The sequence below is a fragment of the Dysidea avara genome, chromosome 11 (genome assembly GCF_963678975.1).
Source record: "Dysidea avara chromosome 11, odDysAvar1.4, whole genome shotgun sequence".
Classification (NCBI taxonomy): Eukaryota; Metazoa; Porifera; class Demospongiae; order Dictyoceratida; family Dysideidae; genus Dysidea; species Dysidea avara.
Genome location: NC_089282.1, coordinates 23151830 through 23166406, shown reverse-complemented (window position 1 = coordinate 23166406; position 14577 = coordinate 23151830). Strand labels below are relative to the sequence as shown.

General features: G+C 36.1%; 1 protein-coding gene across 2 annotated transcripts; it reads right to left on the bottom strand.

The window, feature by feature from the left end:
- Positions 1 to 395: 395 nt before the first annotated feature.
- LOC136238806 (carnitine O-acetyltransferase-like) lies at positions 396 to 9986 on the bottom strand. 2 transcript variants are annotated; one of them, XM_066029406.1, is made up of 14 exons: positions 9888 to 9986; positions 8471 to 8788; positions 6773 to 6888; positions 6666 to 6719; positions 6225 to 6387; positions 3873 to 4059; positions 3636 to 3829; positions 2035 to 2135; positions 1671 to 1814; positions 1503 to 1625; positions 1318 to 1453; positions 1211 to 1273; positions 773 to 910; positions 396 to 724 (listed from the first exon to the last, which is right to left on the bottom strand). In XM_066029406.1, exons 1-14 carry the CDS (start codon positions 9936 to 9938, stop codon positions 527 to 529), a joined length of 1986 nt encoding a protein of 661 aa, XP_065885478.1. In that variant the 5' UTR covers positions 9939 to 9986; the 3' UTR covers positions 396 to 526. The 2 variants fall into 2 exon arrangements, with proteins under 2 accessions (XP_065885478.1, XP_065885479.1); XM_066029407.1 differs by lacking the exon at positions 6666 to 6719.
- Positions 9987 to 14577: the final 4591 nt, after the last annotated feature.

Genomic DNA, 14577 nt, shown 5'->3' with positions numbered 1-14577 from the left:
TTTAAACTCACAGTACTCAGCAAAGCCGTTCTTCCGTACTGGAGTATATACACAAGACACAATACATGCATACATACAAAACTAGACACAACACATATACTAAGAGAACTATATATTATCAGAACAATTCAAGACTAGAGCAGACCATCACAAAAAATTACATAACTAGATGGCAATGAATTGCACCACACTGTAGCTGGGTAACCTGGTGACTAAAGTTCTCCTTAAGCTTGTAATGAAAAATGTCTGCAAACCATGGTGAGAACCTACTTCTGTATGAATGCTGTACCATCTATATATGTAGTGGCAGCTCCAGGCTCCATGAGCGTGTTGTGTGCATATTGAAATGTATGCTTTAGCCAAATTTTAATGGGCACCCAGTGGTTGTTAGTGACTGACATTCTACATACACAAGTGGTATATCTATGATACTTTAAAAAAGTCAAAATGTACTGACATAAAAAACAAACACATTGACATAAAAAAACAAACACATGCTCAAAGTTTGGGGAATGCTGCAGATCAGTCAGCACGTGATAACATCCTTCATTGCTTGCAAACTCTCCATCAATTTCACTCCAAATTGGGCAGTATCTGTTTCGACACAATTACTAAAAGTGGACACAGTATACAAAATTCTGTTATTTTGAGGATTATAGCAAACTCCATATCCATCAGGAACCACTGCACCAAATGCACATAAAAGAAGAAACTCTGCAGGCATCTAATGCAAAAATAATAAAGTATGTATAAATTAATACATGTTCCTTACCTGACTGGTTGACATGCTATGATGATAGCATTTAGCAAATGATGGGTCTAAAAATAACGATGGTGTCTCCATTCCAGCTTCCATGGCTGTAAGTTTTAACCCCAGTAAGTGGCGATCAAATGCTTTACCAATCACTGCCTACAGATAAGATTACAGTAACTGAAGGGGTCAGTGGAAAAAGGGGACAAGTGCCATTTTAAATTTTCCATTTTCTAAAAAATTTAATTGTCTGTTTTAGCCATGTGAATAATCTTGTCACTAAGTAAACAACAGAATATGGCAGTCCCAATTTAGTTTTTAATAAAATACCACAATAATTCAGTTATGTCCCTAAATTCTGACTATGTGGTTGCCTAAATTTTCAAATGGCACTTGTCCCCTTTTGCCGCTGACCCCTTCAGTTTAAACACACACATAATTCTAGTCAATTGAACTAACCTCCATAGTATACTGGCGATGGGACTCAACAGCAACTTTCAGCTTTCTTAACTTTTCATCAGCCTGCATCATTATTTTAACTCGATGCATTGTCAATTGTAACTCACAGGTGCCAATGGGTCTAGCATTGCTCTACAGAAAGCTAATGACTCAATAGAAGATGCTCTAATAGTATCAGTTCTTCCATACAGGAACAACCTCGTAAACCCACTTTCATAGGTAGAAGTTAAGCGTCCATACATTCTAGGCAAAAAGTCTGATGTGTGTTATGCAAGTCTAACACTATACTCACTTGTAATAAGCTAATTGAATAGCGACTTGTATGAAGGAATCTGGCGATAGCCTATGTGATTTCATAAACTCTTTACCAAAATCCTCAAATACAAATACTTGGTGATCACAATCGGATACTGCACTGCAAAACAAATCACAATGTTACACTATTATATACAAGTCTTACTTATCCAAGTTTATTTTAGCTACTTCAATATCCTTTGCAGTTTCTGAAGAAATATTCCACTGTAATTTCTGAGCTGGATTCAGCTGTTGACTAGGAACTATTACTGTTGACTCATGTGCTAGCAAACCATCAGATTCTCTGAACCTAAACAAACAATAATAACATATCATTTACTATTAACACAAACAATAAACCACTTTCTATACAAACTAGCCCTACAAATCCGTTAAATTGAAGAATTAACCATTAATTATCCATACAATGCTTGACTTTCTTATTACAAAAAGAAATTAATAGAACATAATAATAGCCTAAAGTATATACTATAAGCAGTAAACCTATAGGAGTATATGTTAAGACATACACGTTGTTTAAAACATAAAAAATCAGTTGAATACCAGCAGTCCCATCGGCAGCAGAATGTTCATAATTACCACCAACATATCCATCAGGGCTAATTAAGGCCTAAATATATGCAAACACTGAATAATTACAGAAAATGCAGTATATAAATAAATAAATAAACACACACACACACGTATATAGTGTATACTAATTTGTAACCATGACTTTATTTCTACAGTATTAGGATGACTGCTTTGTTAGAACATCTCAATTACATGCTAATTTGTAGCTGTTTTTCTGACTTACTTTCTCCAATCACAAAACATTTAAACTATAATGGGTAGACCACCTACAGACCAATTTTATTGTATCCAGGGAGGTTTCTGAGGTTTCCGGAAACCGGTCGCGTTCAGATCAAGATACTTTAATAGAGCAGTCAATCACTCTAATAAAGTATTCAGAGCAGCAGTGTAGCAAGCTTTATAGCTATTTAAAAAGGATCTTTATGTACTTTATCAGTGATATTATTATATAGGGCAGTTATTCTCAGCAGGTGATAACTTTTCTTTTTTTTTTGGTCTTCACCCAAAAATCTAGCTTATGCCCTTGATCAGAAACCAGTCACCAAAAATCCTGGAGCCGCCAATGCCATAAGTGCCTTATCTTGAAGGAGTGACAAAAGCAAAATGTTGATTGAGTGTTTGTTACACATTTGGTTTACAACTCAGTAGCTATTACTATGATTTCCTTCAAACTACAAAAAGGTTAAGCTATGATGGCTACCCCATCCACAACGTAATTTTCAACTTGTTCCCTTAAGCACTCTATACAGAAATCTCATCATGCATACAAGCATAAATTTGACACACTTTAAGGGTTCCAAAGACACAAATTTTGGTACCAAGGTGGGTCATGGACTGTTGCAAAAATATAAAAGTTTTGTGTGGGATTTATGCTCAAAATTTTCATATTCCAAATTTATTCAAAAAAGTTAATTAATGTACTGATATTCTCAAAAACTTTTACTTTACCTTTGTAGTGTATTTGTAGTAAAAACTGCTAAATCAATTTGTCAGATAAAAGTTACTTTTGTCAGCAAGATGCTTGGTATAATGGATTCCACGACAATCATTCTATTAGAGTAAGTGGCTGCTCAATTAGAGTAGATGAATTTTATTCTAATTATACTCTAAAACTGCATCAAAATGCTGGAATAATGCTTTACCCCATCATTACTCCTGAAATTATTTGGGCATAATTCCTCCATCCCTAATTACAAGGCAATCAGTCGGTATTATAGATAGCACATTTGTACAAGCGCAAAAAATTGAGAAGAGCTAACTATGAAGCCTTCTACTTATATTGGGCTACTTAAGGCATAAGCCAAGAGGGTACATAGCACAGAACTGCATATGCATGAAAATTACAGTACTATGGCAGTGTGCTGACTTGTTAGGCCGCACAACATATACTCCTGATGGAACAGTCATGTATAAATGTGTGGATGGACAAAGAAGGGAAAAGGTAACAAGCCAGGACATCAGTATAGAATCTGAGGTGATAAACATAATTATAATAAGAATTATAAAACAGCACTAGTCATATTGAATCATTGTTTACTTGAATTCCATGATCAAACCATCTGTTGCAACTGCTATCATTTGTACCATTTCCATGAAGAGTTCTATTGCTAACAATTGACAAAGCATCAGCACGCTCATCAGAATGGACTGACACTCCTGGGTGAGATGGGTCCAAGCATAGTACAAATTGACTCCTCTCTATCACATCAATGCTATTCTTATTCACTGCATCTGATAAAATACAATAATAGACAGCAGTACACTAAATTGGTACCTTTCATAAGCCTCTCTCTAGCTTTATACCAAGTATCTCTATGTTCAGTAGTTAGTACACCTACTGGGTGTTGTGGTTTAGAAGGAGAACTATTCATTATCTGGTGAAGCTCCTTCTCTATGTGATGAACTGGTACAAATGTATAACTACCATCAGGTAATTTCCACAGAACATCCAATGAGAAGAACTACATTTGCACAAAAACATATACTACATACAACTTAGTGTGTATACCAACTACTGCATGTACACCAAGTTAGTATAGTAGTGCAACCGTTGCATGATTAGCAACCTGGTCAAACCATGAAGTAAATAAATGTTTTCAAGGCCGGAGGAAGCGGTCCGGCCAGTCAGGTCATATAGCCTGACCACTTTTTCAGCATTAATTTTAAAAATATATATGCGAGTTGCTGATAGACACTGGCCAATTATACTGGTGTGTTTTTGGAAATGATAGATGCCTAAAGCATCATGCAAGCATTGTGATATAATGCCAGTAGAATATTTACATCATACTGTTAAATTCTACCCTGTGACAATCAGTCATGGAAAAGATCAAAACACTCTAATAGAACAGTCACCCTAATAAAGCACTCAGGTAGTTACTGATTTATTAGTCAAACACTTTATGAAGCTAGCAAATACGAAATATAAATAGCTTTGCATGGAAGCATACATAATTGGATGAATATTTGAGCACTGCAGCATAGCATGATAGGGTAAGAGTAAGCATATAGCTTAGTGCCTAGTTAGCTATTCACTGAGTTGTGACTTCATCATATTAAAATTAGTTATAAATTATATAGCTTTCAGTTTCAAATGTTAGACTCATGCTGTATACGTATGGCTATTATAAAAGAGAAAAATACTGTATTTACATGTGTTACAACTGTATAACATAAGAAATTAATCTGAACACATGATGTAGCTACATGCAGTGAGTTTAACACGTGCTAGTCAATAATTTGCTAGGGAATTTACAGCTGAAAATAGAATCTCTGAGCATGCAATTTTGAAACATTTCCTGGAAAAGCATACATATGCCCCCAGACCCCTTTAGCATTCACACAACAAAGCGCTCAGCATTTCATAGTGCCTACCCATTGGCCTGACCACTATAGAATTGATTCCTCCAGCCCTCGTACATAGCAGAGTTAAATATAGTCTATACGAATTTTACAATACATTCTAATAGAGCACTGACTGTTCTGAGTGATGCCAAAAATGGTTTCATCAAAATTAAACTATTCCTATAGCACCTTAAAATTATTATTAGATCCTTACAGTTATTCTATGAAGGGTCTGCTACCAACCATCAATTAACTGGTAGCCATTGCTGCATTATTATGTAATGTGCACTGTCATGAATACACTGTCATGTATACACTACTATTTCTTTGTTTACATAACAACAACAAATACATATACAAAACTACCTAACAGAAATGTCAATGAAAAGTTAGAAATTCTAATGAAGCAAGGGAGGTTACCTATATTTGCGGCTATACGGTTAGATTATTTTATTTCTACAACTGTTACAATGTAGTCAGGAACTAAAATACATCCACTAAAATAGCTGCAGGTGGCCTCCTTTGTTTCGACGTTCCACCCAAATTTAAATTCTTAATTATTCCTGTTTGTTCATGCTTTGTTACTGCCATTGTTTGTGACTGGACATACCACATCAAATTGAAGAATGGCACCAGACCAATTTCACGTCTAAATGGACTATTAAGTGATATGGTTATATGGCCATTTTATTTTCAGCTATGTTCTGCCCATTATAAATTATAAAGTATTACAGACCAAAAACAGTACAGTATGTACAGTCACAAAATTACAGATATTGTATATATCAGGTTTTTCAAGAGTTGCTATTTTCACAGATTAGCAAATATCCATGTAAGTCCCATCCAAAATGGCATTTTATAACTATTATAAATGCATAAGATCCTCAAAATTTCCCCTTTGAAATTTTGAAGAGTGGCGACGCACAAAATTTTTTACCTTCACTAACAACCTGCTATATAGTACAAACATGATAGTCAGTGGATGCACCACCCACTAATAAACACCGACATGATAATGGAGAAAGAAATGGATCACAAAGGAGGAGTTACTATGTTTTTGAGTTACACTTGTCTGAATGCATTAGTAAGCAAGATGGTCGTAGAAAATTCCGTTAAAATGGAAAGTATTTTGATCACCCTGAAGTTCCCTTGGGCTTGATTGTCGAAGGAAAAGTGAGGTCTGGTTTTGGTTGACAATTGTTGAGGTAGGAAAATGCATATTTTCATAATCTCTACTTACATTACTACCACACTGTATGACATACAGAAACTATAGACTCACATGACCATTATGTGCAATAGTAATGTGACGTGACTGATCAATAGGAGATCTTCTCTGAGTATCAACTTTTTCACCTGGTATTCTACAACATGACAACATATCCTTATACTGTATCATGCAGAGTGGGCTTCCATCTTTACTCTTTTCAACATCTATCCTTTCACTGTAAAACACACCACAACTGAATGTACTGAGTGTATGTAAGAAAGACCATGACAGGTAAGAGTACTGCATATACGTACCAATTTTCGAGGGACATAATTTTTGCGATTACTTTTCATCTTCAACAATTAACAATTTTAGGGTTAGCTTTATGCTTTCTAATACATAATCTCAATGAAAAACAAGTAATCCTCAAAAATGAAACTGCAAATTTGTCAATCCACGAAAATTATGTACCTCGAAAATTTGTATGTATACAGTATACAATATTATATATACCTTCTGCATAGCATAAAAAATTTAGCCATTGCTATAATTATCCTTGCAGAATAACTGAAACAAATAATACAACTAGTCAATAATATAAAATTGTTATACAAGCTTACTGAATGTATGTCTCTTGGTTCACAGAAGGACAGGTATACATGTTTGATGGGTTAGAATTAAGTAGAACTGATTCTCTGTACCAAAGGTAAGCTGCATGCAACCACCAGTCATTCAGCTGTGAATATAAAACACAGCACATACATACAGTAGTACATACAAACAAATGCACTAAACTAAAACCCCAATATTTTTATTATAATGATATCAGGAGTCCGCCAAAATTGATATATCATTTTGGTTTAAAATGAGGACATTTTTACCACAACTGCCAGCTGTAATGTCTCAAGAAAACATGTGTGAATGCATAATGCATTAGGAACCATAATAGTCATACAAATAGAATTTCGGAGTCAACAAGTACTCAGAGTTTAAGTACATACTGGCATGTAGCGCCACGGCTATATTAGTGTTGGGTGTTCGTTTACAAACTTTTTAGCTCCACATAGATAATAGAGTACTTCACAAAAGGACAGATAACACAAACAATTTCCAGTTTGATTCGTGGTACTGGAAAGGACAAATTAGTATTGTGGAAAATTGGTGTTCTATAGTAACAACAGACTACAGCTAGAGTTTAGGCATTTTAACAGAAGATTTGCATCACATTAACTTTAATGTAATATACTGTGTACTTTTACTAGCACCTTCATGCTTCATCCACATATTTCAAAGAAATAAAATAGCAAGAAGAACAGCCCAAATATTCTTTTGCACAGCAACAAGCATCTTCATTACTTTTTAGTGTTAAATATATGAACAAAACAGGAGTAGTTGCTAGGCAAATATTTTTAGCAAACGTTTAAAAGCCTCTAGCAGTGCAACACAAGAGGAAGGCTATACATTGCATGGTTACACTCCTAATCTACCACAAGTTACAAAAATTGAACTGACTATACAACGTGAGTGTTGGTAGGTATCATTCTATCTCCTCAATTACTTATATTTCTTCATCAAAAGTTCCTGTCGTACAGTATAGTAACTGTGCAGCTACAATTTTAGTACATGGTAGTTCTAATAAAAGTATTTGGAACTATACATTTAAATATATTTAAAGATAATAGCCAAACTGCATAGAAAAACCACAGCACAGAGTTGGGATAAAATGTAACGCGTTAGTAATAATATTACATTTACAGTAACAAGTAATATATCACGTTACATGACAAAGTAACGAGTAATATGTAACGGATATTACATCCGGAAATTGTAACGAATGTAACGTGTTACTTCCTTTTAAGGCGCATTGTATCCAGGCATGTGATTGATTGCATTTTGGGTCCAGACAAGATAGCATTATAGGCATGGACAAAGAATGATAGTGTATGGGGAGTGCCCTTGAGGCCAAGATACAACAACAAAGTATGCATCTGTGACTGAACTAACACCAGAGAAACACGTGTCTCGCTTGTGTCACTTGTAGTTGTAGGCTGGTAGCTTGTATTTAGAAGGTTGGACTTATTTTATAGTTTGTAACGAACAAATGTAATATGTAATATTATTACTAGTTACAACCCTCAGAGTAGCGAGTAATACTTTTTTCAGTAAGTAATATGTAACTGTAGTGTGCTACATTGTGTAAAAGTAATGAGTAATATGTAACTAGTTACATTTTTAGTGTAACAACCCCAACTCTGCCACAGCATACCAATTATTTTTACTTACTCGATTGTGCACAACACACATATAACAAAACATACCCAATTATCATGACTTTTAGCTCTCTCCTCCAATTTTCTTTGCAGTTTTTCTCCCACTCCATTAGGTTTTCCAAATTCTTCTACAACCATTAAAGTCTTCTGATATTCACTATCATTCACCAATGGTCGCATCGCTTTCAAATATTTCTGCAACGTCTGTTGAAGAGGTGGCACTGGTAGTTTAGGTAAAGAAGACTGGTGTTTAAGCATGTCACCCTTTGGTCCTTGTGGGTTGTAGGAAACAATAGTACGCCGTAATAAACCAGCAAGTACCATGGATCTTGATTTCCATTGACATAAAAGATTTCCTCTTGTTTGCTATGTACACATACATCAATAGTAAATGAACATGAAATCAAGCAATCACGCAAAAAATTTAAAACAGTGGTGGAAGCATGTACTCAGACATGATTGGCACACATAAAGGAGTAGCAATCATTCTGTTTCTTTAGCAACACTGCATGTGTGGTGAATTGGAAAATCCTTACACTGGTATGTATTTTGTTCATGGCAAAACTGCCAGCAGGATGAACTGGTTTATTCAGTGTGTCTCTGCCAGTTACCATTCTTCAAGCCACTTGTCAGTGTTCCCCAAGAGAGCATATTGGGTACCCTACTTGTCTTGGTGTTTATAATGACTCGGGTATGATCTACCTATTACTGTAGTATCTGGACACATGCATGTGCTATGATGTAATCCATTATTCTGTAATTGTATGCGTGCATGTACAGTTGTAGATCTTTTGTGTGCGTTAGTCTATTGTGACAACACAATGCAAAATGCTGCCAAAAAATCACATCTTAAATTAACAGCTTCAAAAGATCTTGACTTAGTCCATGATTTGTGTATCAATAATAATCTTTTCTTCAATTTCTCCAAATTTTTGTTATGTTATTACACCAAGTTTGATTGCAAGTATACCATCAACAGTTACACAATACACCTATCCTCCAATCCTGGTCAATTCATTGTGGGTCATATAAATCCCCAATATCCTAGACTGCACTGTGGCGACCTATTTGTTAAAGGGTATTACCTTGCTTGAGTGAGGACAACAGGGTTCATTTTATCACTGACTATGAAACAGATTCTACCACCAATATACATTGCTAACTCTAACACCCGGCCAAGCAGATAAAGACAAAAACAACACAACAAAACCCACGCACTCCCATGTGATTGTATGTGTTCTGGCCACACCTTCTTGCTGGAAAGCAAATAAGTTTACCTCACGTTGCACCCGGTCATGGTCGCAATACGAACACGAGTATAGCTACAGGCCTTCCTGGCGAGCTGTCAGGAACGAGGTCAGAAACTGAAAAACACAGTTTAGGCCCGGCAGGCAGGGTAATTGATACAATGAACAACAGTATTTAAACTGAATCGAATCACACAAATCCTATGCAATGGACATACCATAGAAAGAATTAAGGAACTTCCTCTAAAAATCATCCGTGACTCGTGCATCTCGATCCTTTGCTTTCGCCTTGCGCGATCAATATTGTAATCACGTGGTGGTCGCGAATTTTTGAACTGGCGGTGACACGTAGATTATATGTAAAACAAATCAACTGGTTGTAGGTATTGTTCCATCGAATGTAGAATATGTAGGTGGATCTACTGCATTTTTTTCAGGAACATCACATGTGATAACCTTAGGCTTAGTTTTTTTTTTGTTTTTTTTTTGGGCGGAGTTTGCCCACTGTATGAGTGTTTATTAGGCCAATGAAATTTGATTAGCAGTTTCGCGTCATCGCCCGCATGCTTTTGATACACCCGCATGGAATTTCATTATTGGTATTTCAGGTTGAAATACTCTAATAGAGCAGTCACTTTTACTCTAATGGAGCAATGAGCTATACTCCGGCTAATCGAGACTCTAATGGAAAAATCACTTATTATATGGATTAGTAACGTATTTTAGCTATTTAATGCAGGAGTAATCAATGTAGACTCACTTTTTTGGCAGAAATCTTCATGTTTGGGATGTGTGTTGTGCCTTTTGGAAAATAATGAATAATAACCGCCCGCCCGCATCAAATTTTCAAAAATCTGAGCGAGAAACTGGTAATCAAGTTTCATTGGCCTTATTGGTTTATATTATTATCTTTTAAATTAAAAAATATATATATTTTTAAAGTTATTTTGTTGAGAAGGCGGGTATATAGTCAATGTTTCAATGCTAATCACACTCTCCCACTGTAGCTATGAACCAGAGCTACTGCTGTACATCACTGTGGTTAACCTATTTAAAATCAAATTTGGCCTGATGGCTATATCCTTCAGTCTTACACTGAGTAGCTAACTAATATAGCTACCTATTACCAGAAATTTCATTGGTATTTTAGTTGAAACTAAAAGCATTTAAAAGCATTATCTATGCTAAAAGTATCCTAATACTGTAAAATCGCTGTGATGGCTCATATGAAGTCCCTTTACAAAGAGGAGCTCATTAGAGTCCATGTGGCAAACTCCAGTACTTTTACTGGCAAATCATGGTCAGAGAGGTGAAGACAGTATGAGAGATCAAATAGTGCTTGAGCTGAGAAAAAGTATAATATCATAGCAAGAGACAAAATGGTGGTTTATAGAATGGTACTGTGTTATTGACTGCTGATCGACCATCGAATGAGCACCGACTTTTGCTAAGAGGAGAAGGAGTGGCACCGGTACTTAATGGCCCAAGTTTGACAACCTGTGAGCATGGGAGAAGACAATGGAAGGCATATAGATGTTTAATTTGTCAGTTAGTTGGAGGATTTATTGGGAAATTTCATATGATGTCCTGCTATGCACCAACTGTACTGCTGCAAGACTAAGTAGCCAAGATAAGGATAACTTTTCAGCAGCTCCTTGGTTTTATTGCTAGTTTGTAATCCTCAGTGATTTTAACACTCGAGTGGATTCTAGAGAGCAGGCTGCATGGTGACCAGTGACATGATGTGCTGGGACCTCACAATTATGGTCTACTGAGTTAATGGTGCAGTTTTGTGTTCATTTATTGTGCCATGCATGAGGCTGCTGTTTGCAATACATGGTTTGAGAAGAACGTCAGCCTGGCAAGACCCGAAGTCTCAGCAGTGGAATTAGCTACATAGATTTTGTTTCAATGAGGAAATAGGAAGTATATATTGCTTGGATGTGAGTGTGAAGAGAGGAGCTTACTGCAACATTGATCATCACCTTGTTTATGCAAAGCTGAAGTTTGGGCAAAAGTGTAGAACTTGATGTCAAGAAACTTAGCTCTGCAGGAGAGATCCCAGTGGTTGTGCAGTTGCTGATCATTGCTTGGAGACTGTGTCGGAAAGAGCTAGTGCATCTTGTTTAGACAAATGCAGACTTTGTGGTAATGCTTACAAATCTTGCCAATGAAGTATGGAGGGAGAGACGGGTGTTATCCTAAAAGTTGCGGTACGTAATGTCATCCATTCATTTGCATGGCTATTTTGTTACAGTGTGAACATGATAGAGAGCATCACTGCTGTTACTTGCATAGTGTCAAGTAGGAAGCAATGGCAGATCCAGGATGGGGCATTTGGGACAAATGCTCTCCCCCTCCCCCCTGTGGAGGAGCCATGATTCTTTAGATTGAAATATTAAACTTCAAGCTAACCTTGTCAGGCCATAATAAATTTATATAACTCGTCATGCAAACTCACCTGAAACCAAAGTGAGACTATATTTGTAAACCTGGTAAATATATGATTACAGTGAGGATCAAAGCAACAGTCAAATTGTGACCCAGCCACCCACAACTTAATCTGTTTGTGCCCCTCCCCTTGCCAGCTCCTGGATCTACCCATGGGAAGTATGTATACATGTAGCTACTGCAATTAGCTAGATGAATGATCAATCATCAATGTTTATGATTACTTCAGCCCTGACATTCTTCTACCATATAGCTGAGCACATACTTAATCACATTTCTGATTCACTATCATTTATTATATTTCTGACTCATTTTTCAATACAAAAGAAATCATGTTATTTAAAAAGTTTTGATGCTCTTAACATGATATATAATGACTCATGGCTCTGGCCAATGATTGTTAGAATATACTAAAATGAGACTTTATTACTATAAAAGGTCTTACAAACCTCTTTATAGTGAACTGCGTCGGAATTTATAGCCAATAATGGAGACTTGAGCCCACAATCAAAGGTCTATGGCATACTATATAGTTGTGAACATTTTTTTAAAAATTGGCAAGATCAAAGGATACTATAATTTGGCGCACTAATGAGAGAATTGCTTAAATTAGCAACAAATGAAGTAGCCTGTAGAAATCCTCGGGTTGCCAAATTTGGCAATTCAGTCAGTGACTTCTAATGATTGTTACCAATTGCAAGTTCAGCAATAATCAAGAAGTTGCAAATTATGGTAATCATTTGATTCCATAAAATTAATGGTAACTTTTATACAAATGTTGCCAAAAGTGGTTCCAAAGCATAGCTATCTCATTATGTTCAAAAAATAGCTTCTCTTCAAACTGGTAAATCTCTTAGACCAGATGGATGGCCAGCTGAGGTTTTCAAACAGTGTGTAGAACAGTTTTGTGTCCCTACTGTCTATTATGCAGAGTGGTACATTATCAGAAGACTGGAAAACGGATCAAATAACATCAATTATACCTGCAGGAGTGGATTGAAGGGGGGAGGGGTTTCTGAGGTTTCCAGAAACTGGTCAAGTATATTCATTTTGCAAAGGTGTTAAAGGTTCAGATCGAAATACTTTAATAGAGCAGTCAACTATCCTAATAGAACAGTCACATTTCTAGAAGTTTTTAGTTTACACTCTAAACCCATACCTTAAGACCTACCCCAGAATAGCATCCGTGTCTGTTGTATGCTTTAAACATGGCCAGTTCCACCTAATACTATGTCAGCATAAGTAGCCTGTATATCAATCAATTTCTAATTCATGTGTAAAATGTCAGTTTAAAGATTTTTTTTGCGAAAAATTGTCACCAGATTCAGGGGCAATTTTTAGGGGATTTCGGGGTTCCAGAAACCCCTGTGGGGTTGGGCTTGCTTTAGAACAGCTGTCCAGGGCCCTTAGGCAATTAGTATTCTACCGATTCTTCCTTAACTACAACTATAAGCCCATAGGCTCTTTGGGGTTGGGCTTACTTCAGAACAGCTGTCCACATGAATCATACTCACCAATACTCATCTGATAACTGATACTTTCAAGTAAAACTCAAGGATCACAGTATTTTGGGAGTATAAAATCGAGATGGGTCTACTCTAATAGAACAGTCATCTACTCTAATAAAACGTTCAGGTGAAACATTAATTCGCCATTTATTATTTTTAGGATTTAGGATGCAATTTATTCAAACCTGTCTGTAATTAGAGATTTGTCTTTAATTTATTTGTGTATTTCAAAGGCTTTCATTACTTGTACAATACTTAATGACAGTCATTGAGGAACATTGTATTCATGTACGCATGCATCACTAAAATTGTTCTCACAAAATATTCAACCTTCAAAATTTTCCTGTACATAGGGAATTATATGCCCTAATATTGTGATTTGCACACTAAAGTACCATTAATGATTCTTAGATACTTCCTGAATGTTAACCACCTCATGTGACTTTGTACCCCCCCCCCCCCCCCCCCCCCCCCTTTCCAATGTAGAGTACTGTTCTGTTAGAGTACTGCTCTCCGCCCCTGTCAATCGTTGTTATTGACATAGCAGTAAACCTTCCAAGACTACAGAGCAAACAGAAGAGGATATAGAAGGTGATGGTAATAGTGATAATGAAGGAGAAATGCCAAGTACTGTAGCTATGAAGGATGATAAACAGAATCATGACTAGTTATAAAGCTAGCTAAATTCTTGACTGAAGCTAATCATAAAGATTCAGTAGACCAATCTATCACAGCTAACCACATAACTATATATATTGGTGAAAACATCAGTGACATATTAAATGCACACACACGATGCATACTCCATATTATTGTAGAGATACCTTGTTGTTTGGTATAATATGATATTCTAATGATCTTATATCCACCTGTAACCAATTAAAACTCTATCATTTGATCTTCTGTTATACAGTTTTGATAAAGAAATGATACACATCAGGATGATCCT